The sequence below is a fragment of the Leptopilina heterotoma genome, unplaced genomic scaffold, assembly GCF_015476425.1.
Source record: "Leptopilina heterotoma isolate Lh14 unplaced genomic scaffold, ASM1547642v1 Lhet_11, whole genome shotgun sequence".
In the NCBI taxonomy this organism is placed as follows: domain Eukaryota; kingdom Metazoa; phylum Arthropoda; class Insecta; order Hymenoptera; family Figitidae; genus Leptopilina; species Leptopilina heterotoma.
The window spans coordinates 1,576,484-1,601,135 of NW_025110829.1; the positions used below are offsets into that span (position 1 = coordinate 1,576,484).

Here is a 24,652-nt window from a genome sequence, read left to right on the forward strand (position 1 = left end):
TATACCATCAGACGGTTTCCAATGGCAACGAGTTAGGAATGAACAGTGTGTTAGAGATACTTTACTGGTACGAATCCAGTTTGTATGAACGACTCTGTCGACACGGTGAGAAGGTTTTAGTAGGTAAGAGTAGTTGGTGAGAAGGTAAGAGTGTTGGGAATGGTTGACCCGGGTTTCCGTTCGCGACAGGGTTACGGGACCCTTCGTATTCACGAGCTACTCGTAAACCTCAAATTTCTCTCTCGTAAAAGACCTCACCCGCTGATTCTTTACCTCCTGGTATTCAACCTACACGTTGAACAATAGAATCTTATATGACCATGTCAAGGAAAATAATCTCCCAAATACTAATCATTTTTACTAAAGCAAAAAACATATTTGGTTTTTTTTCTTTTAATATGTAATATGAAAAATAAACCTATATTTTCGATACGTAGATAAAAATATGTTACTGACAGTAAAATTGTATTTCTAAAAATATAAATCAATTGACACATGAAGAATTGTTCTTCAAATGAAAAAAAAATTGCAACAACCTTTTTGAAACTCTATCGAAAATTTAAAAGAAAAGTTAATTTTCAAATAGCAGAGCAATTTTACGACTCTTGTGTAGAAAAAAAGTGAAACTGCAACATTTTAAAAGAATTTTATTTATTACTAAAAGAGCATTTTATTCAATGACGGATGATTTGATTCACAGAATTTTAAGTTACATTTTTAAGTAGAGTAGAGGGGGGTAATGTAGTGCACTGGCTTTACTGACTAAACGAATGAATTAAATTACTTGCTCTTGGTATGGTAGGGTTAAGGTATCAAAGTATATTAAGGTATATCATTTTAGCTTTATTGTGCTTCTTCTAAAAGAAGTTGTGGTGTAACTTCAAAAACACTAGATTTCGAAACCATATTTCCGTTTTTTAGTGACTTGAAGAAAATGTAAGGCTCGTTAAAAAGTATCGGGTAAGTGATTTTTCCATGTAACATTTACTTCTGAACATAAATTTAGTATTGTTTTGACGTTTAATTTTGTTTTTATTGAGATATTGAAGTCAACGTGAAGAAAGTGCTTGGGGGCATTGTAGTGCACTGGGTTGGGGGCAATGTAGTGCAATTATACAGAGTACCGTAAATATGTATTATTTAACCATGTTTGCTTTTTGCAAATTTTTGCAGTTTTCTTTCAGTTTTATCTAACACAGGACCAAAGAAATCTCTAGTTTATAGTGCTGTACACCAGAGGAGATGATACCATGCAAAGTCTCGATCTCGTCTCGATTTTTACATGCAATGTCTCGTCTCGTGGGCATCACTACTAGTTTATATTTTTTTAAGTTTCTTATGTTCCTAATATTATATCTAATAAAATAAAAGCGTTTATAATATATTCTCTGCTTTTTATTCCACTAATAAAGTGGTGCACTACATTGCCCCACAAATTTTAGAATGTCGAAAAAAGTGCCTTCAGTTTTTTGGATATAGAAAAGCTCCATCTACATCTACAAAAAAATAATGTACACCATAAATGTAGCTAGAAGCATTGTTTTCCAACGAGTCCTTATTGATCAAAATTGGTTGAAAATTGCGACAACAGGAGTCTTCGAAAGAAAAGAGCACTACATTACCCCCTTCTACTCTACACTCTGAGTTTTCAAGCATCCTTTAAAAAATTGTTTAAAATTGAATATACTGTTTTAATTTTTTCGTCGAGGAAATTAGTTCACCACGGAGTAAAATATGTCTTCTTTTAGAAATGTAAATGCCGGAACTGAGATTAGCATGAAGTTTTTTTATGTAATAAGTATATCCAGTTTAAAATTTCTCTGTACGACTACATTTATAAAGGAATAAAGTTTATTTTCCTTTTAATACAAGTAAATATGCTTAAAGAAATTATGAGAAGTTTTGTTTTGAATTATTGCCTTTGGTAATTGCTTTAAAAAAGTGGTTTAATGAGACTAGAAATTGAATTTTTAAATAGAAAAATAAAATGAATGAATGAAATGTACAAAAATTACTATTAAATTAGTAAGTCTTTTTAATTCTTTGCAAAAGTATACAGTATATTCAAATAAGATTATTTATAATTTTATAAAAACATATATTGTTAATAAATTTTTTCAGTTTCTGAAGAAGACAGCAGGGTTGTCAAAACTACATTACTGTTAATAGGAACGAAGTGTTGGATATTATACAATCTGCTTGATTTCTTTGTGCAATGAATTGCAAAACTGAAATGCGTCAAAGGAAGATTATCACTCTCACTTTTTATGAAGAGTCATATCAACTATCAAAACATATCAAAGATAACATTGTTTGAATTTCATTTCTTAATTTAATCCTTACAATAATTTAATTGAGAAATTCGATAATAATTAGCTAAAGAATATAAATGTACTTGTTGAACTTGTTTGCAAAAAAAGACACATATTGATTTGCACGAAAGCTGTGAAAGGACATTGGGATTTTTCTAAAGTACTCGTCATTTTCAGGAGACCCTCCGATTTGAAACCGAATCTCACTTGATCCTGCAAAAAAGACAAGCTTCTCAAGGCGCAATGCTATAGAAGATGGATCGTTTCGTTTTACATGGAAGTGAAGAAGAATCACCTATATTCGAACTGTGCATGTTTCTGGTATTAGACGTATGAAACCACTTTCTTGCAAGATGAGCTCAAGTCTAGAGACAGACATGTAAAAGAATCTCACCGTAAAATAAATTTAGAAGTAGAATAAATTTTCCAGGAAGAAAAAGAAGTATAGAAGATATATTATTCAATACGTAGAAATGATATAAAAGTTTTAAAAAATGTTTTATATTTTTCTAAAATTGACACTCTATTTCAAAGAACTTAGATATCGAATGTTGAGGACAAACTACATTATCATGTAGGGGTGGTGTAGAAGAATAATTAATAAATAAATGAAACATTATAACTATCCTGCCAGGATAGCTACTAACGACCTAAAAATAAATTTACTAACTTTGCTATAGATCTTTGATTACGAACCACTTTTTCAATGGAAAATATTTAAAATCAACTAAAGGAGGAAAGGCACCATGCGTACTCAAGGGATATCTTCGAGAAATTTGATAGTATTATTAATTGAGATGCTTCAGCTTATCAAACTAGTAAATAAAACTTAGAAGAAGACGACTTCTGGAGGAATTTCATTCTATTGGAGAACTAGGCAAACATGTCATACACTTATTTATGTGGTGTGTTGCAGCAGTGTCTGCGGACACTCTTTACACATTAACAAATACCAGAAGAAGCAGAAATACGTAAGAATTATTCAATGAATAATAACATTTTATTTATGATTGATTTATTAAAACTAAATCTTCGATTCTTTAATAAAATAGAACTGTTTCTCTGAACAACATTGTTGTAAATGTGATAGCTAACTGTACGATTGAAAAGAATTGAACACACTTATGATTATTGTCACGTGACACATGATGAAGAAAATAAAACAATTCAAAAGGAAAAAAAATAAGGAGAATGGAAAAATATGAACAACAATGAACCGTCCACATTTAATGAACGAACCGAGAGAATCTACTATACAATGAAAACTCTTGTAGAAAAGGCAAAGGATGATAATCCAAATGAATAGGGCGAAAATTTAAAAATTATTAGTCTTGAACATAATTCAACTACAAGTAAAACAACAGTTTTTATACCTTTTGAACTTACATGTGGAAGAGAAATAATTCTCCCTTCTACTCTTAGAAGTTCCCTGATTCTTAAGTATCTAGAATTAATTCAGCAATGGGAAGAGAAACATGAAAAATCAGTAATTAAAGCTAAAGAGAAAATTAGAATTTACCAAAACAAATCTAAGAGAAGATTAGATAAACAAATAATTTTAACACAACCAGTATACAAAATTGAAGATCTTGTAAAATTAATTAATAATAAACAAGCTAATAAATTACTTCCTAGTTGATAGTTTAATACAACGTTTAAATGTAAAATATTCCCCGCCGATAGTTGTCCACCACCAAACATCATCGATGTCATGGATATGTTGGACCGCGGTTTTCCTCCATCAAACATCATGGCTGTGTTCAGTAGACATTGTCGTAGTGGCGGGGCTTTTCCCTAAAGGATAACAAATTAACAAGAATAAATTAATACTACAAATTTAGAAAAAGTACCCCATGTGAGTAGGCCGGAAACGGGAAATTTCGGAAATTTTATCTCCAATCCTTGGACTGGTGCTCAAGTGCACATGGATTGTGAGGGCGTAGAAATTCTTGCAGTGCCACTGGTAATCGTAGAGAAGTTAGATCCATAGATCATTGTGGAAAAAGAAAAAGTTTGGAGAGGAAGAGTGTCGAGCCTTCAGAGTAGCAGTAGCGGAAAGACAGTACATAGCGCTATCCACTAGAAGATAGACGATGAGCTAATAAATGGGAATCGCAAGGTATGCTTGCGGCTTAGAAAGAAGGAGGCGATATGCCTCAACAAAATGGAGCCAACTCCATGATGAAGTCTTCTGGCATTCAAAAAAACGTAAATAGGACTGTAAAGGATAGCGATGGCCTCAAAATCACGAAAGTCCTGCTGAATGAGGCAAAGGAGAAGCATGCCGTGGACGATGAATCGGACTTTGATTTGGCATGCATTCTCTGCGATGCGGAATGTAACCGCAAAGACCATAAGATGGAAAGAGAGCGTGACCACTAAATAACATAGTCGTGCGTCGCAGAGAAGACGTAGTTTCGTCAGTCCTGAGAAAATTCAAGCCTTAACTACAAAGAGGAAAAAGGAGGAGTAACCCCTAAAAAAGGTGGACTCATGTCCACCTTCTTTAGAGACGCCAAAGCCAGAATATGCAAAATTTAAAAAAAAATGCAACGAGGAGATAGATAATGGTCATCCGCGTAGCTTACGGTTGCAAGGCCTACAAAAATAAGAGACCTCCTGATTAAAATCTGAGATAACTCCAATAAAGATGCCATCACTGCAGAGGTTACTAAAGCGGTAGAGAGCATGGGTAAGGTACAATCTGTTAATCGAAGGGTAACGCTGGAAATTCGCCACTTAGAGACAAAAGTCTTACGACAGTTCCGAGTGTGTACAAAAGGGTTCTAAAAGAAGGGTCCTCACCCTTCAAATCTAAATTATGCACTGCTCAAAGCGTAATAATTCCTCCAATTCCTTTTCTTCTTACAGATTAGTGACAACAACAGCCAACTTTATGCCACGCTTCTTAAGTCAGAGGTTATTTTGGACTGTTATGGATATCTTATTATGAATTTTACACAATGTCCTATAAGAATATTATCAAAAGAATATCCGAGGGAAATATCACTAATTTTACTGTCTACTCTGTAGAAACTTAAACTAATTTCTTTCTTGCTTAAAATTTTTAAAATGAATAAATACATAAAACTAAATTTAAAAATTAACACGTATCTTGATCAAGATAAAAGTAAGGTGTAACTTTGTAAAAACCGATGTCTACCGCAATATTAACAAATTAAGTAAAATAAATTGTTTTATTGTATTCCATATAAATGTCAGAGCTCCGTAAAATTGCTGTCAGAAAAGAGCAAGGTCGAGAAAGAAGTTTAAAGTATGTCGAAAGAGGAGCCAATGAAAATCCTAGAGTTTAATAGAGGCGCAAATGGAAGTCAGACTTTCTAGCTGTGAAAAGTAACGACACTACATAAAAGTGTGGTTTAGTATGAATTTATAGTACAATTGAATGTGTTGTATCTTCGATTTCAATAGAGAACTCGATCAGTTAAATTGAAACGATGTGACAAGTTCATTCGTGCTTGAAATTGTTTCTTTAAATACGCTAAATTAAAGGATTTTTCAGACACGTTTAAATAAAATAGGGAGTTATTTCTTTTATGAATAAAAAATGTCATAGATCAATATTATGTAAATGGAAAGAAATTTAACTTACAAATGTTAAAAATTATATAGAATTTATTTATAAATATTATTTGCAATTTGATAAAAATGATAACATTTCTATTTTTTGGTTTTGATAAAAATTGTCTGATTTCACGAAAGACTCGTACTGGGTTCGTTTTATCTTATTTAGAGGGCAAATGGGTCATTTCGAACGATTTCGGATTAAAGGATGTGGGGACGACGTGTGAGACGTGAATCAGTCCTTAAGGGTCTCGACCCTGGAGGATTAAGCATCAGATAGATCGTTTGGTAAACTTTCAGTCGACCCGAGGTAGATTTTGTGGGTAAATTCTCTACACAACATGTGACCAATATTTGCATAATGTTTTTACATTCCCATCATACATATATATGGCCAGCTATTATATATTTTATTACAAATTACAATAATTTTGTAAACATGGTTCACTTTAAGTCAATTTCTAAATTATGCAGGCAGAAATAATTTATGCATCATTATAAAATTTATTTTTCTTTTAATTATAACTAATAAGAAATGAATAGATGATTATAATATTTTGGTAAATAGAAATAGGAAGTTTAGTTTAATTTCACAAATATTCTATTAAGTCTTTTATACATTATTTTCATTGAAATTAATATTTCCAGAAAGATGATTCTCGTTTTAGTTTATGACTAAAAACACATTATTAAACTAAAGAATAACTGGTTTAATTTGTGGAGTAATAATTATGGTTGTTAGCTCTAAGTGAATTTTGAAAGCAATAAATTTTCAATTCCAAGTTATATTTGACGGCGGAAAGTTAGAAACATACTAGAATTATAAATTCAAAATATATTTTATGAAAATATCGAATTAAAATTATTATTTTTAAAAGTAGTATTTCAGAAAATTAAGAGTATTTAGAGATGTTAAAGATGAATTTTGGATATTTAATTAATTAATCTGTATAATATAAAGATTTTTAATTATTAAAAAAAATTAGAAATAGTTACGAATTTCATACGTAACAAGAGAAAAATATTTATGCAACACAGCACTGTAATACGCACTTTACGCCACCTGTTTTGCAGGTTGTAAGTTACTTATTATAGCCCGGTGCGAATAATGCTGGAGGGGAGTACACTTTATTTCGTGTTAGTTACATTATAGACCCAATAACCGGGTTATAATGTTACTATTTCTGTACAAAAGTTGGATATAATGTAACTAGATTCGCGCTTGGTGAGGGTCCCTGGCAACCAACTCTACTGTCAACTAACCTAACCTAAGATTCGCGATCGCTCGTGTGAAAAATTCTGTTTTTGTTCTTTAATTATATTATTTTTATTAATACGTCGAAGCACACGACAAGGTTTCGACAAGCACACGACGCGTCCGGTGGCTTGGGGTATTATTAACCTTCGCGCTACCGGCTGGCCACTCGGTGTGGCCAAGTATCATAATGTTGTATATCTGCTCGACTTTTGTAACCAATCGAATCGACATTTTAACTCACTGAACAAAATTTTTTAGTTAATTTGTATTAACACATAATTGTATACAAAAAGTTTGATGAATTTTAATCGCTTTGGGAACATAAAAGTAAAATAGCGTTTGGCCACACCGTGTGGCCAGCCGGTAGTCCGCGTATACAAAAATCTTTGGTAGCGCGAAGGTTAAATGCGGTTCTTTGAAATGTCAAAAAATATTATTATTAATTTAAGTCGGTTTTTTTGTGGTCGGGGGGCTTCGCCCCCTGAACCCCCTGACCTGGGCTCCGCCCCTGGACTCCGTCGGGGGAGACCCCCCACGCGACTAGACAGGGGCGTACGTTTGAATGTATATCGGTACACTAGTAGTATGTCACATATTATCTCGTTTTTGTCTTCAGGTGTTTGTAAATAAAAAATTGTTTTCGATCTAAGCTTCTTTTATTACAGTCTGTGTTGCATAAACAGTCGTACTATTAAATAAAATAAGGCGGATTATTGAATAATAATTTTTATTTAATATAGGGGAGAGTGGGGAGATGTATAATAGGTTTTTTTTTCTGGTCAAAAATACTATACAAACTTTTTTTTCGAATTCTATCATATAGAAATTTTAGTACATTTACTAACATATCTTGTGGCTACCCTAAACTAATTTTGACCACTTAAAAATGTTCCATTTTTCAATGAATTTTCATAAATTTTACAACTTTTCCGATCGTTATTAAGCATATAGCAATTATTTGTAGACCAGAAAATATTTTTAAATATTTTATAATATATTTTTATCGATTCCTGAGCTCAAAATCTATAAGAACTCACTAGAAATTCACTTCTCGCTTCGGGGGCAAAAATCGTTCTTTTCTTAACATCCTCCTTCGAATTTGGTTAAAAAATTATTAAAACTGATGTGTTAAAAATTTTATCAACTAAAGTTTGAATGAAAAATATTAATTTTAATATTAATAAAAATGTTTATGAAAAATATTGTTTTCAAACGTTTTGATCGTTAATATCATTTACATTGTTGTGTGAGCTGGGATATATAGAAGGAAAAGAGCTTCCGCCGTTACTCTGCAGTTCTTATGAAAGATGAATAACTGGTCCATTGCTGTCGAATGGATTATTTATATCTGTCATTCCGGAAATGGTGGTAATATTCAGCTTAAAACCATTTCTCCTTATTCAATATTCATATCATTACTTTATTATTTATTGTATTATAAAATTCTCCAATCATCTTTACTATTTTTCGATTTAATGTGCAATTTATGATATCGTGCCAACAGAATTTTTTCATCTATATAAGAAAATGACTTTTCTTTTTATGTATATTCTGAATTTAAAATATGAAATGTAGGATATTAGTTATTTTCTGCAGCGTATACTATTTCTTTTTATTTATCAATTGCATATATATATATATATATATATATATATATATATATATATATATATATATATATATATATATATATGATATAACTTTGCGGAAGTTCATAAATTCACAAAAATATTTAAAAATTCAAGAGATGAAGAAATAAAATTTTATATTTTTCATTACATTAATTAAATTTGAAATAAATTTTTAATTTGATTAATTAAATTTTACTATTTGTACAATTTCGTGTAAATGGTGAAGGTGAAGAGAAAGACATCAAAATGCAAAATAGTTGAGTTTTAAAGAGTAATTTCGCTTTTTTTATTGAAATTGAACCTCTTAAAAAATACAGTTGAACATTGAGGAGCATAAATTAAGACTTTTCTCTTTCGCTCTAGCAGTAAGAAGAAGGTATTCATTGTGATGGAGGGTAAGGAGAAGGACTTTGGTGTAAAAGGATAAAGCACAGTGTCAGGAGTTTAGCCCTTTATTGATTGAATGGGCTCTTGGTTTTAAACTCAGAATAGAGAGCAGCACAAGGCTAATAAACTTCTTGTAAGACTTAAGCTTGGTCTTATTCCTGGCTTGAAGCTTGTGTGGTATAGACGAGCCACCGTTCGGTGGTGGTCTGGTCCTGTTTAGAATTTAATGCGGTTGGTCTATGTTCAAGGAAGTTTTCAAAGTTGTTTGCGATATTGTAAATCACATCTCGTTGCCAAAGGGAGAAGAAAATTTATTTAAACTAAAAATGTGTGTTTATTGATATAAAATTAATTCACACCTTTAGTAATCCTGATTAGGATTTATCATTTCAGTTTTTCTAAAATAAGGCCTTTATTACTTAACTAGCAACAATTCGCGCGCTAAAGCATGCGGTTAACTTCTTTCATACTTTTTAAAATAAAATTAGCAATTTAAAAAAATAGAATTTAAAAATTTGTAATTCCAATTTTTTTTATTAAAATAAAATATGAATTGGAATATAGATTATTACTATTATAACAACAATAATCATATATTATGAGACAGGGGATTTAAGGAAAAGTCAGACATTTTTATTAAAAGTACTGGAAAAAATTAAATTTTTAGAATTCATAAGAAAATTCTGAATTTAGGTTTCTTTAATGTTTGCCTCATTATCTATGAAATCACCACAAATTCTAATACAAAACCTTCAATTTTTTCAATTTCCGACAAAACTTTTTTTCTAAATAACTTAATTCTTGAACAACTATCATAAAATACTTAGAAATTATTTAATGAATAATTTTACCTAAATATTTCAAAATGAATTTAATTTTAAAAGATTTGCGTTTACAATTTTCATAAATAGATCAACTCCAAAAGGTTTTAATTTGATATTTTATAAAATTTTAATTTTGTAATTAATCTAATTAGAAATTTTAAAAAACTTAGATTTTTGCAGAATGTTAATATCTAATTCAAATTCTTCTTGAAATTAGTTAAATTTGTAGTTGAAAACAATTTAAAAAATTGAATCTTGGAGAAGTTACAAATGATTGCTAAAATTCAATTATTATCAAATCTAATAAAAGTCTTCTTACGAAGTTCAATTATGTTCAAAATTTATAAAAGATTCTCGTCAAAATCACAATTATCATTATAAATAATAAAATTCTTAACCCCAAAATTCCATTATTTTCAAAATTTTTCCTCATTTCAATGATTTTCAATATCTACTGTTTTAATAAATTTCCCAAAAGAATTCAATAATTAACAAATTTTTAATTAATTTCTTTACAATAAGTCAATTAATTTATTAAATAATAATTTTTTTATGATTTCAATTATTTTTGTAAATAATAAAGCTCATCGCAAAATTTTAATTATTTTTAGTACAATTTTAATCAAACACTGCAAAAATTGGTATCTTTTTTGATATCTCAAAATAAGATGTAAGATGGAAAAATGGAATCTTACATCTTAAAATAAGATGTTTTTTAAAGCATCTTACTGATATTTAAGATCCTTTATACGTTTTAGCAGTGATGAAGATATTTCTTCTATCTTAGAAAAGTAAGATACTTTTGTAAGTTCTTTAAAGTACATATCTTAAATTAAGATGTTTCTGTTGCAATAAGATGTTTAGCGATAAGTTACTTGAGAATCGTAAAATGCGCCATAAGTGTAAGTTACTAAAAACTAAGATACATAAAGTGTTTTCCATAAGAGCCCATAGTTAACCTCAAAACTTTTTACCCCAAAAATACACAGAAAATGTGTACGAAGATACTTTTAACATCTTAAATTAAGATATTTCAAGTAACTAAAAAGTGTCTACCAAAACATCTTAGAAATTATTACCAAAACATCTTAAATTAAGATACTTCTTTTTGCAGTGAATTCCTCGAAAAATGTAATTATTCTTAAACATTAATGAGGCGCTGGATCTTAAAACAACACATAAAATTTCAACAGCGGTATTCGTTGGCTTTTTTTTCAAAAACTGTTATAAATATAAAAAAAATCATGAGAAGAAAAAGATGCGCAAGGAAATTTCCTATAAGATAGTGAAAAACTTTATTAAAAAAAATTATTTTTCGAGGTCCCCAATCCAAGATGTTTCTGCCGTGTCGAGAGATGAATGGCACTAGGGTTACCACATCCGTCGCTCTTGTCGGGCTGGCTGCGCGGGCGTCTGCCGGGATTGTACTGGTCGGTTAGAGATTTTGTAAAGTTCGGGGGAGCGACCTGGCTGGGTTTCTGGCAAATGGAGGTGTCTTAAACGGCGGCTCCGGAACACCGGGCGACCTTCCGGTAGTATTAGCCTTACTCCTGCAAGCGGGGTTCTGCAGTAGCGGACTTTCTTTTCCTAGCTACTCGTGGGACTTCTTATGGAAAACCAATTTAACAAACTAAACTTAGGTAGCCAAACGGGTTTGGTGGCCGCGACTGCAATCTCCTCGGAGGTTGTGGATGGGACGTTCTCAAACCCTGAGGTTGTAGGTCAGTCTCCCCCAGTGGCTGTTCCATCGGGCTCTAATGGCATGGTCTTGGGTGGGAATGAGGTGTCAGGGGCTGAAACAATGCTCCTAAACAAAAGAAAACGCCTCAACGGTTCTGAAAAGAAACGGTTGAGGAAAGAACGGCTGAAAGCCGTTGAAAGCTCCCTAATTTCTTCGGGTGTTGCTACTGGAGCGAAGAAAAAAGCGGCCAGGATGCGTTACCCTTGGAAAAAGGAGATGCTAAAAGGCCAAAGTCGGTCCGTCATAGTGTCAGGAAAGATGGTCACAATGTTGGGCTAACAATGGCTCAAAGACTTCTTAGGAAGGCTATCATGCTGCTCACTTGTAAGGAGCCGGTTGAACGGTGGCCGAAGTTTGAGGCCTCCTTCTGCAGAGGAGGAGTTTTTGTCTTCGTTGCATCTAACCCGGAGGCTAGAGCGTGGCTTACGGAACGTGTAGCTGAACTCAGGCCCTGGAAAGGTGCGAAGCTAAAGGTGGGAGGGGTTGATATACTCCAGAGAATGGTGAGGGCTACTGCATGAATCCCGGGAGAACCGGAGGACGTGCAGACGGTCTTGCGACATCTGGAGGGTTTCAACCCTACGTTAAAGACATCGACCTGGTGTTTGCTAAATGTCGATGGGTCTCAGGTGGCTGATAAGAATCACAAGAGTTTCCTTCTTGTCGTTCAGGTCCCTGAGAGTCAGGCGAGGGCCATAGAGGTTCTCGAATTCAGGCCGTACTACCATATGGGCGGGTAACCTTTAAGGTAACTGTCCCTGGTCGTGACGTCTCTAGTAACACGGAGGCGGGAGTAGTGCAAGCATAATTCAGTGGTTGCAAGCTCACTGCTACTCAGATTAACTTGCATCATAGTAAAGGCGCCTCGTCAGTACTGATGAGGAGCATGACTAGGATGCACACAGGCATCTCGCTAATCCAAGAACCATGGTTAGTAAGAGGTGCTATTAGGGGACTTTGTGGGCCTGGTCTTGTTTGTTACAGGGATTGTAGAGCTGCCAAACCTAGAGCGTGTATTCTTACTAAGGGCATCAATGTAACTCCACTGTTGGATCTGTGTTCTGGTGATCTGATGGTAGTGGTAACTGACCTAGAAGGTATAGGTAAGACGGTCATTGGATCTGCATATTTTCCATATGATAATAAAAATAATCCGCCAATTGAAGTTCGCAGGTTGGTGGAATATTGTATGAAAAAAGGACTTTCTCTGCTGCTTGGCTGCGATGCAAACTCACAACATACGGTGTGGGGGAGCACAAAGGACAACCAGAAAGGACAGGAGTTATTAGAATATCTAATCGGAACGGATTTGTATATTCTTAACACGGGTTCGACCCCGACTTTTATCAATGCTGTTAGGCAGGAAGTGATTGATATTACTCTCTGCTCTAAAAGTATTGAAAATAAGGTAAGAAGATGGAGAGTTTCTAATGAACCTTCGCTTTCTGATCATTCACAGATTGTCTTTGAGGTGGAGTCTGCAGTCCGTTTGAACTGGAATAAGTATAACTCAGAACTCAGAAAAACACTTTCTGGTTTACCAGGTAAGATTAGAGATCATCAAACCCTGGACAAAGTGGCTAGTAACTTTACAAAGGCCACTAAGGCAGCCTATGAAAATAGCTGCAAACCGGCGAAAGTATTTTCAGGAAAAAAAACATGCTGGTGGAACGAGAAACTAGAATGTCTCAGGAAAAAAACCAGGAGGCTTTCTAAGCGTGCTAAGCAAAGGCGCAAAGCTAGTGGTTGGTCTGATTTTACTAAAATGAGGGACGACTACAAAAACGAAATAAGGAAAGCAAAATAAAATAGTTGGAATGCTTTCTGTTCTAGCATCGAAAAAGGGAAGGAGGCAGCTAGACTTGATAAACTGCATGCTAAAAACCCCGATGCAGTTTTGGGCATAATGAGATTGACCGATGGGAGCTTTTCTGAGTCGGACGAGGAGACCTTGGCCTATCTGGCCCAGGACACACTTTCCGGGCTTTTCGAAGTCTGGGAAGGGCAGTCCTGATCCAGGGCCTCTGACAAACCTTCCACGGGGTGATTACACAGCTCAACAAAAAAAAGGAAAAAATTTTGCGCCTGGGTTTATATGTGGAGGTCCACATGAAAAGGGCCCATATTGTTGGTTCTAGTTTTCGAGAGAATCGCAATTTAGTAATTTTGGAGCAAAATCTTAATTTTTTTTTTATTTTTTACTATCAATCTACATGTTTTGACAAGTCGAATCATGCGGTTTTAATTAATTTATAGATAATTTAACTGTTTGATTTCATTGGTTCTTTAGAAAGGTGAAAAGAGCCCATTTTGTCGTTTATTTGCAAAAGTAATCTGTATTTTAAAAATGGATGTGTGGAAAAATTTAAAACCTCTTGATTTTTCATCTTTAAGGTGTTTTGGACTGTAAACAATTCTTATCTAAATAACTTCCCAAAAGAACCAGAGATATTGATGTTATGGTTTTTTTTCGTAATTGTCGAAATGAAAATTTGAATATTGCGTCAATTTTTTCATAATAGAGACTGTCAAAAAATTTTTAATAAGTTTAATATCTATTTTTTTACTTCAAATGACACAATAAAATTATACCTAATCATTTATCTTGTAAAAAAATGGTTTTTTAATAGAAAAACTGTCCCTTTTAGAAAAGGGCCCATATTGTCGATTTTTCGTATTTTCAAAATTAAGAGGGGGGGATGGTTTTAAAAATTTAAAACCTTTTGGTTTTTTGTCTTCAAGGTGCCCTGAACTGGAAACAATTCATATCTGAATAACTTCCAAAAAGAACCAGAGATACGACAATTATTTGGTATCGCAATCTTTAATTCCGTTTTTCTCTAAATGAGGTTTTTGGCGTTCTAAACTTTGAAATTCCGTAACTCAGCGAATTTTTAACCAAAAAAGTTCTAAGACCACTCAAAATTTTCCAAATTTTACTAGGGATACGCCCATATAGATAACTCCAATAGTGCCAAAATGGGCCCTTTTCATGTGGACGTCCACATATAATGATTTTTCTATTTATTATTAAATAAAATAAATATACATATTCTTTTTAAAGTTTGCTTTTGTAGTAGTTGCAGACATGTTAAGGGGGGACATCACGAAAATTAGGCATATTTTAGGAATTTTTTTTGGCTCAATGAAATGGTCAATTAAAAATCTGTAAAGTACATTTTATTCCATGAGTATTGATATGCAAAATATATTTTTTCAACAAAATTTTATTAAAAAATGGCTGCTGTGCAGCATTTTATTGGAAGGCGTCTGTTTTTTAGGGTTCCATGGCCAGACAACTAACGTCCTCAATTTTTGATTTAGAAAAAAACCAAAATGTTATCATTTTCTATACATCAGCAGCTATCGACATACGTAGGATTTTTTCGATATTTTGATTTTTTGCAAAATGATGCGTGACTAAACAAAAAAGTGACAATTTTCAACAAAAAAAATTAACAAAATTGTTGATAAAAATAAAAGTAAGTAATATAAAAAAAATCCTACGTGTGTCGATAGCTGTTGATGTATAGAAAATAACAACATTTTCGTTTTTTTCCAGATCAAAAATTAAGGACGTTAGTTGTCTAGACATGGAATCCTGAAACGAGACGCTTTCCAATGAAATGCTGCATAACCACCATTTTTTAATAAAATTTAAAAAATATATTTATTTTGCAAATCCATACTCATGCAATACTCATGAAATGGTCAATCTGTAAAGTACGTTTTATTACGTACTTTACAAATTTTTGATTGACCATTTCATTCAGAAAATCATAAATTTTCAAAAATATGGTAAAAACGTTCTCCTATCTACAAAAGCAAACTTTTTGATAAAATATATTTTTTTTCTCATCTCTGTCGATAAATCTATCATAAAAAATATCTTAAATGTCAGGCGCAAATTTCATGTTGACTTGTGTTATCGGTCTCGAAGGCAGTTGACTAATAGGATTGTGACTGCCGACAGGGTCAGGTGGGCCGTGGAATCTTTTAGTCCTTACAAGTCTCCGGGTCCAGATGGCGTCTTCCCTGTCCTGTTACAAAGGGCGGTGGATGGCGTTGTGGGACTACTGGTGAGACTTGCTAGGGCAAGTCTGACGTTGGGTTATGTCCCAAAAGCGTGGAGAGGTATGAAAGTTGTATTCATACCGAAATTGGGTAAGAACGGGTATACCTCACAGAAGGATTTCCGTCGTATTAGCCTCACATCTTTTATTCTAACATTAGTTGAAAGACTGGTGGATAGATATATCCGCAGTGAGATCTTAAAGCAGTATCCGCTACATAAGGATCAATATGCGTATAGAGCGGGATGCTCTACGGAAACAGCCCTGGCTTAAGCGGTTGACCTAATTGATGGACAACTACAAAACCAGGGTTTTGCAGTAGGTATCTTTATCGACATAGAAGGGGCTTTCAGTCAGGCATCTACAGAGTCCATTAAAAGAGCTATGATATCTTTTAATTTAATATCCCTACAGTAGTTGTTGATTGGACTTGTCATATGTTGGAAAACAGAAACCTGCAGTCAGCAAAGGGGGACTCAGTCCTTGAAGGCACAGTCTTGGTGCAGGAATCTATCACGTAACATCTCGAGGGGGCCACTCGTATAAGTTAGGGCCCACTGTTACTGCGTTACAAGCCGAAATTATGGCGATATTCTATGGTTCTGTTGAGGCTCTAGAAAGTTGCCATGATAAAAATATTTTTATCCTTTCGGATAGCAAGGCAGAAATTTTCTCCTTGAAACGATATGTAACAGCATCACAGATACATTGGTAACGATAAACTAGCCAATGACTGGTGCTAGGGAACAATTTATTGGGCCTGCTGTGGAGCACCAAAGGGAGTGGCAGGCAACAAAGGGCTGTAGGCAGGCCAAAATACTCATGGGAACCAATATTAATCTCAAGAGAAAAGCGGAATTCCGCAAACTTAATAGAAAAGAAGCAAAAATCATAACAGGGCTGTTGACCGGTCATGGTGATTTGCGCTATCATACGTGCTGTCATAGACATAAAATGGGGATTGTAGATGATCCTAAATGCCGTAAGTGTGGAGAGGAAAATGAAACTTCGATACACATACTGTGTCACTGTCCTGCTCTCGTGCAGGAGCGTGAACACATTACGGGCTACTTCTTTCTTGGAGAAGCCGTTATTGCAACCAGGAGCCTGCCCGAAGTCCTTTTGTTGTGGAAGGGATTTCGGATGTAGGAGTGGCTATGGGGAACGTAAAGGGATTACCCAAGCGTTGGTGGTCGCGATTCAAAGGTTTTCGTGGCTGCAACCCCTTCCAATAATAAAAAAAGGTCCAGCCCCTCATTTGATTAAAATTCGTTAAAAGAATTCAATTATTTAAAAATTTGTTGATAAAATTCTTTATAAGAATTAAATTTTAAAAAACATTTAATTATTCAATAAATTAATAACTTTTGTATTTAAATATATAATTGCATAATTTTGAAAAGATTTCAAATTAAAATATTTGAAAATTTGAATTTTCTTAACTTCTTCTTTTCTTTTTTTAATCATAATTTTTTAACAATTAATAATTTTCTAATACTTTTATAAATAAAAAGGAAAAAAATTTGCATAATTTAGATCAGTCAAACGAAACATTCCTTGTTAAAAATAACATCAAAATGGATTATTTTAACCCTTCCTGGTGTTAATTTAATCTTAGAGGGATTAAACTGTTCCAGATTATTTTAATCCATTCTGGTGTTATTTTAATACCTCACGATTTACTGTGAAATCATTGGTAAAAAAAAGATTTTTTCTGCATGATGACAAAAAAGAATCCAACTTTTAATCAGGGGAGCAACAAGCTTTGGAACCTTCTGTAAGGATTTAGATTGCAAAAATTTAAACTTTCACTCAGATATGCAAACTAATGCTAACTCCAAGAACTGCAAACAGCACACTGCTTCATTCTATTCCTCCTCTTTACTCCCTTGTGTGTTTCTCTCTGCTCTATATATATATAAACGTGTATGCGCGCATATATCTAGTGTCCTAATTTTCAGTTGACATGCTAGATTTACAAGATTGCTTTTTCCGTTGCGCCCTTTCATTCACATTATAATATCATGTGCCATCGTCATTTATACAAATACAAATATATCTCTCTCACACTCTCTCCCTTTTTCGCTAATAAGTTGCAAATTTTTAGAACCCATATTTTAGTTTATGGAGAGAACGATGAAGAAAGAGAGTGGAAGAGAGGATGAGATAGAGAGAAGTAGATGTGAAAGGAAATAGAATGCAGAAAAGAAGCTAACGAACCAAGTTTTTTATCAAACGCTTTTGTACTAGCGATGAAGAATCGTTATAGCTTTGCTCTCAACAATGAGAATAATTTTTCCTACTATTGATTATTTTTTTTAATTTTGCGATGGTTAAAATTTTTTATTGACAAATCTCCAAGAATTTGATTCATAACATTCAGATAATAACACGTGAAAAATAAATCAGATAAATAACACGTGAGTGTAAATCACTTTATATAAAATTTAAGATTTAGGAAACTTCCCTCACAAAATCCAAATATGTAGGATATCCTATATGATATCCAACATGATTGACTGATTTTAATTGAAACGATCACTTCCTGAATTGAAAAACAGGGGTGCTTTCACGTAACTTTCACCTTCACTCAAAAAATTCTCTCTTTTAATAAAAAAATTTTCACTTACAATTTCACAAAAAATATTTTCACTTTCAATCAAAAACTTTTTACTCTCAACTTCACCGAAAAACTTTTCACTTTCACTCAAAAAATTTCCACTCTGAATTTCACGCAAAATATTTTCACTTTCACTCAAAATATATTTTAACTTTCATTTCTATGAAAAAATTGTCACTTACAATTTCACTTAATTATTTTCACTTCTAAAAGAGTCTTAATATTAATTTTGCCAACAAATTTTCACTTTCAATTTCATCGAAAATACTTTCACTTAAAAAAATTTCCACTTACAATTTCACTAAAAAATTTTCGATTGAAAGTAAAATGTTTTTTAACGAAATTGGAAGTGAGAATTTTTTGAGTAAAGGTAAAAATTTTTTAAGTAAAAGTGAAATTTTTTTGGTAATAGTGAAAGTGAAAATATTTTGCGTGAAATTGAAAATTTTTTGAGGCGAAATTAAAAGTGGAAATTTTTTTAGTGAAGGTGAAAGTTTCGTGAACGCACCCCATATTGAAAATTTCTTCAGTGAAAGTGAAAGTTATGTGAACGTACCCCTGATATCGATATTTTTCTCACAGAATAATAATACCAAAAATATAGTTTTTTAAATTAAAGAAATTTTTTTATATTTTTTTGTTAATTTCAATATAGTTTGTATGTAATTTAATTTTATTTCTACTTGTTTTATCATCAATTTTTGAAAAAAGTTCATAAAATTTTTCCAATCTCATACTCGAGATTAAATGGTTTGACATCTAAAATGAAAATTTTTATTAGTTTATTTATTTGTGTGTATATTTTCAGCGGCGAAATTGTGTGAAGTTTAATAAAAATCTGTCCACTTTCTTTTATATGGACTTTTGATAGTCTTTTTTTATCATTTTTACTGTAAAGTGTGCAAGGCAAAAAGTACTCGTGGTAGAAGAAAATAGCTGAGAATTGACTGTGAAGACGTATTTCTGGAAAAGTGCTAAAGTGCTGTCATGGGGTCCAGTTGGTGACGTTGTGGAACTTTGATCTCTCAAGAGGATTTTTTTCAAAGTTTTAGTGTGGTACGATGAAAAAGTTTATTTTTCAAAAAAAAACAAGTCTTTTACTCTCGTAAAATTGTAATATAAATTCAGTAATTTTAGAATTTTTATTTAATGAGATTTTTACGTCTACTTCCTATTCAAAATTGATGATCTGTTATAAATAATTTAAAAATCTACAATGTGTCCTTGTGAATTAAAAATATTACACAAGTCTATATCTGTTTTTTGTATTCATAACAGTTTTTTCTTATAATAAAGTTTTTCATTTATCGCGAAAATCGGAATAAAAGTTTTTAATAATAAATTGTAAATACGAACTGTTTATTATTTTTCAAAAGAGATTATTGATCATTTCTAGTGCAACTTTATGAATTAAATTCATAAATACGGTATTAAAACACAAATATTGTAATACAAAAATAATAAATAAAAAAATTTTGTTTCTGGATAAAGTGAAATATATACTATTTTTTTCTAATTTGAAATTAAAATATGTTGATGAAAAGTGATTTTCAGAGAACAAAATAAATGACGTGGCAATTTAATTCATCTCATTTTCACAGAATACCCCTAATAACCGCAGCAGAAGCCAATTTTATCGACATTAGGCATTTTTCATCATACATACAATATACAGAAAAACATTTTTTATGATTGATTGCCATTGGATGGTGAACAAATAAATGCATTACACTCGATTCTTTATAGGAAGACTGGTTCTCTGACTATAAAACTTATTTTATCCAACCGCATCTCCAGTATAGTCATTTCTTACTTCTGAAATCCACATAATTATGAACAAATTTTAGAAAAGCAGACTAAAAGAATTACTTATTTTATTTATTTGTTTATACACCCGTCTTAAGCCTACAATCTTGGCTATACAAGTGTTTTACAACCGTCGAAAATTTTTCCTTTCAAATAATTCTTAAATCACTTAATACTAAATTTTTGCGCCTACAGAGCGACTTGAAAATTAGGAGTACTCGCATTCGCCTGGACCACCCGTCAATGGGTTTTCTCGCCAGAGAAGAGGGAAACTGTAGAAAACCTCTCCTGGGTACAACCGGTTTATCGACAGTCGAGTTCTAATGGTGTGTACCGGACAATAATCGACAGTGCACATCATTATACCTCGACGTCAAACCTCCCGCTCAGATTGTTTCACGTGCCGGAAAAATACCAAGCCAAGTGGGCGCGAACCAAGGATACTTATACCCTTGGTCCTTAAACGACCGTCAATGCGAGGCATCTATCCGACTGAGCTAATCTGTCGGTACTAAAAGAATTATATAGAGCAGATAATAAATATAATGAATAAAAGATTGAAAGAATTTCAAGAGATTTTACTGACAATAAAAAAAAAATTTTTTTTATTTCCAAAAAAATTAATTTCTCTCGGGAATAAATACCTACAAAAATCCTTTTTTGAAGTTAAATTAATTTTTGAAGTTAACTTTTTACTATTAAGTTAAAAATTTTTTTAAATAGAAAAATTTAACAAAAACATGTATTAAAAAAATACATGTATATACACATGCACATAGAAGTATGCAAGGGAAAAATGAATAATTTTGTTCTCTGGAGAATAAAGTTGGAAAAGACGGATACTTGCGCACGTGCCTTATATGAACGTCTATTTTATGACGAGAGAATATTTCACTTTTCTCAAGAGATGGGGGCAAGGTAAAAGTATACTTTTAAAATATCGTAAATAAATAGCGCTATTTTTCAAAATGTTTCATCATAAAAAATGTTTCGCTGATAATTATTCCTTGAAAGAAAAAAGAGAAAAATAATTATTTAAATTACCCTCGAAAAAAATTATGTCAAACTTTATTAATTATATGCTTTTTCAATAATTATTTTCCATTATTAATTATTGTAAATTATAAAAATTTCAAAGTCTGAAAGTCAATTATATTTAAAAATAACCAACAAAATACCTATCATTTGTAATTTTATTTTCATTTTTAATTTTAATTAAAAAAAAAATTATTCACATTTTTTAAACAAAAAAAATATTATTGTGAAATTATCATTTTTAAACACGAATTTGTGCAAATAAAGCAAAATCAGCAAATTTCGTGATTCCAGGTATTATTAATTGGGAAGATTTTGCAATGTTGGATATTCATCCGAGCACTTTATCTCCATTAATTTCAATAGAAGTTGAATAAAAATTATAATACGTTATTGTTAAGAGGCGCATTTTACTTGCAGAGAAAAATACATTAAAATTCCGGCTTTTGGAAATTGATGCAATTAAATTTTATGTTAGGGAAAATATAATAATTTAAAATTAAAAATAAACGTTTTATCACAATCCTTAATTTTTTTTAAAATGAGTAAAAATATCCGAATCTGTCAAAAATACATATGATTTATTGACAAATGTGACTTGATAACTTTGTACTTCATTTTTGATTGTATAAAAAAATTAAACATAAAAATCTGCCAATCATTTATAATAATATACTTGGAATCTCTCACAGTTATTGACGATAAGTATTGCAAAAAAGATCATGTCTCATCTCACTGTCCCTGGGAATCCCCTTCCTTGTCACAAATAGTGACGTGATTTCAACTTCCATCTCATCTCTAGAGCAGAATTTAAAAGTTTGAAAAATATATGTATAAAATTATATTTTTTTTACTACTGCAAATAGACAAATTTTTTATTTACACAAATACTTTATTAGAAGGAAGATTAATACTGATGATTAAAAATTATTAAATGGTTAATCAAAATAATTAAAAAGATTAAATGTATAGTATATATATTTTTAGCCACATGACGAAGGATATGTTTGAGATAATTTCAGTTGGGAAAAACGAGTTTTAAATTTCTCAGTGATACATTATCCATGAGAGGATTAAATTCTCTACATTTCTGTAGTAAAGTGAATAAAAGAACTTTTTCTATATAAAAAACTTTTTAATAATTTTAAAACTATTTTTCAATAAATGATCGTTTAATAAAATTTTGAATTTTTACAAGCAGAAAAATAATAAAATCATTTTTACCATTCTTATGGTGAAATCGAAAATTTCGGAAATAGTAAAAATCTATGGAATTACTGAAAATTTGTATCTTGTAAAATAATTCATGATATATAGGGGAATGTAGTCAAGGTTGGCCTACTGTCTAGGTAGGCCACTCGCGTTTTTTTGTCAAGTTCACTAGCGCCACCTACGCGCATTTTTGTCGAAGCTTGTCTTAGTGAAACCTAACTTTTTGTTCAATTACATTTTCGGAAAATCGAAAATTGTGTTTTCTGTGACGTCGGTACAAAAAAAGCTCAAAAAAAGTTTTGTGCATAATGTGAAAAACCATTAATAAAAGATAAAAAACAAATTGAATCGTCAAGGCAAGTATGCAGAAAATTTGTGGGACTCATGGTTGAAAGGAAAACAAAGTAAAAAATCGAATCCCGAAACGTATTTCTTTACGGTTACAACAATTCGGTAATGTTACTTACTGTCAAGGTCGGCCACTATGTGTTTAAAATGCGCAAAGATGACGACGAGCTACTTCATTTGCAAAAACTGCAATTCTGAATAACTCATATTATAATTGATCATCTTATTAATATTTTTATTTAATTTTATTAATATTTTAGTGCAAAACTTTTTTTTATTTATATTTATTTTTTTATATTGTTTATTGTTATTATTTTGTTATTTCATTAAGTTACAAACTGTAAACAATAAAGAATCAATTTTCCGTAACTCCAAACATGTTATTTTATTTTTTAACGATTAATGCCCTTTGAATTTTAAACATGGCCGACCTTGACTGTAATGGCCAACCTGGACTACAAATTTTTTTTTTTTTAAATCTTTATAACTTTTTCATTTTTAAACCTGTCAATTTACTTTGTACAGAAAAAATGTTCCTATTAAACAGGACTTTCCAACCATATACTTCAATTGTCCAAATTCATTTTTAAAAAAAAGTTATAAACAAAAGTCAAAAAGGTGGCCGACCTAGACTATGTTCCCCTATATAAAATAATATTTAATTTCATACAAAACATGATCGACAATTATAGAAAAATCATTGCAATCTGAAAATAAAACCAAACATACTTTTTTGTGAGCATAAAAAATTTCTGATATATAAAATTAAAATGAATTTTTCCTTTTGTTTACCTGAATCGTAAATTATTTTTTTAAATTGACGTTTTTAAGACGTAATATGAGTAATACTTTTAATTTACTCTCCTACTCTCTTGGATGATGTTCTCCTACCATGTTACAATCCTGTGAGTGTCTATGACCACAGATTATGTTTCAAGGCTTTGGTACGAGTCATTTCCTTTAATTCACATACGCGTTTTGGCGTTGAAAGTGCAGTGACTGAATGTTCGGAAAGTGTAAGTTCCCTGGTCGAAATAATTGTGCCATGCAAGTGTGAAGTAATCGTTAATCTTGTTGTCGGGTAATTACAGAAAATGATTTGCATTTGTTACAACCCTTTACGTACTGACTCTCCTTCCAATTAATAATTTATACATTCTCTGCTTTTTTAAATTCACAACATTTACGTCAAATTCATTTTGAATACAAGAAACTAAAAAAAGTATTATTTTCTTTTTCTAAACTTTAAATTATATTACGGTTGTATTGATTTATTCCTCTAATTACTTTTCATAGAAGCTTACTGACATAAATAATAATCTACCTGTTTTAAAAAGAAAAAATAAATCCATTTTCATGTTATTGTTTGAATTGTAATTTTTCTAAAACAAAAGAAATATAAAAATTTTTTTAAAACTTTTTCTCTGAAATTTTTATTATTTACACAGTAATAATAAAAATGAAAGTACGTTCGTTGTAGAGAAGACAATAAAAACGGAAGTTTGATATAAAATTAATCATAATTCCTTTGAAATAATGCAAAATATTTAAAAATTCGATGGAAAAAAATTTTTTGTTCGACTACACTCTGTCAATACTGTTTTTCTCATCTGCTCGCAATTTGTCGTGTCTTTCATGTGTCGCAGTGTTCGAAAAATCATCTCTCATATTGAACATGTTCTGGTGTTTCCTTTGAATCCTGATAACGTCACTATGTAGCAACCTTTCCAATTACATGAATGATCGATAGACGCTGAGTAGAATCTCGACGAAGGGCTCATGGACATCAAAACCGGACGTAACAAGTATTCAAAGACGAA

General features: G+C 31.8%; 1 protein-coding gene across 1 annotated transcript; it reads left to right on the forward strand.

Annotated features, from left to right (window-relative positions):
• The first annotated feature begins 12,624 nt into the window (after nucleotides 1–12,624).
• On the forward strand, nucleotides 12,625–13,545 carry LOC122503754. The gene has a single exon (XM_043614431.1). It carries the CDS (start codon nucleotides 12,625–12,627, stop codon nucleotides 13,543–13,545), a length of 921 nt encoding a protein of 306 aa, XP_043470366.1.
• Nucleotides 13,546–24,652: the final 11,107 nt, after the last annotated feature.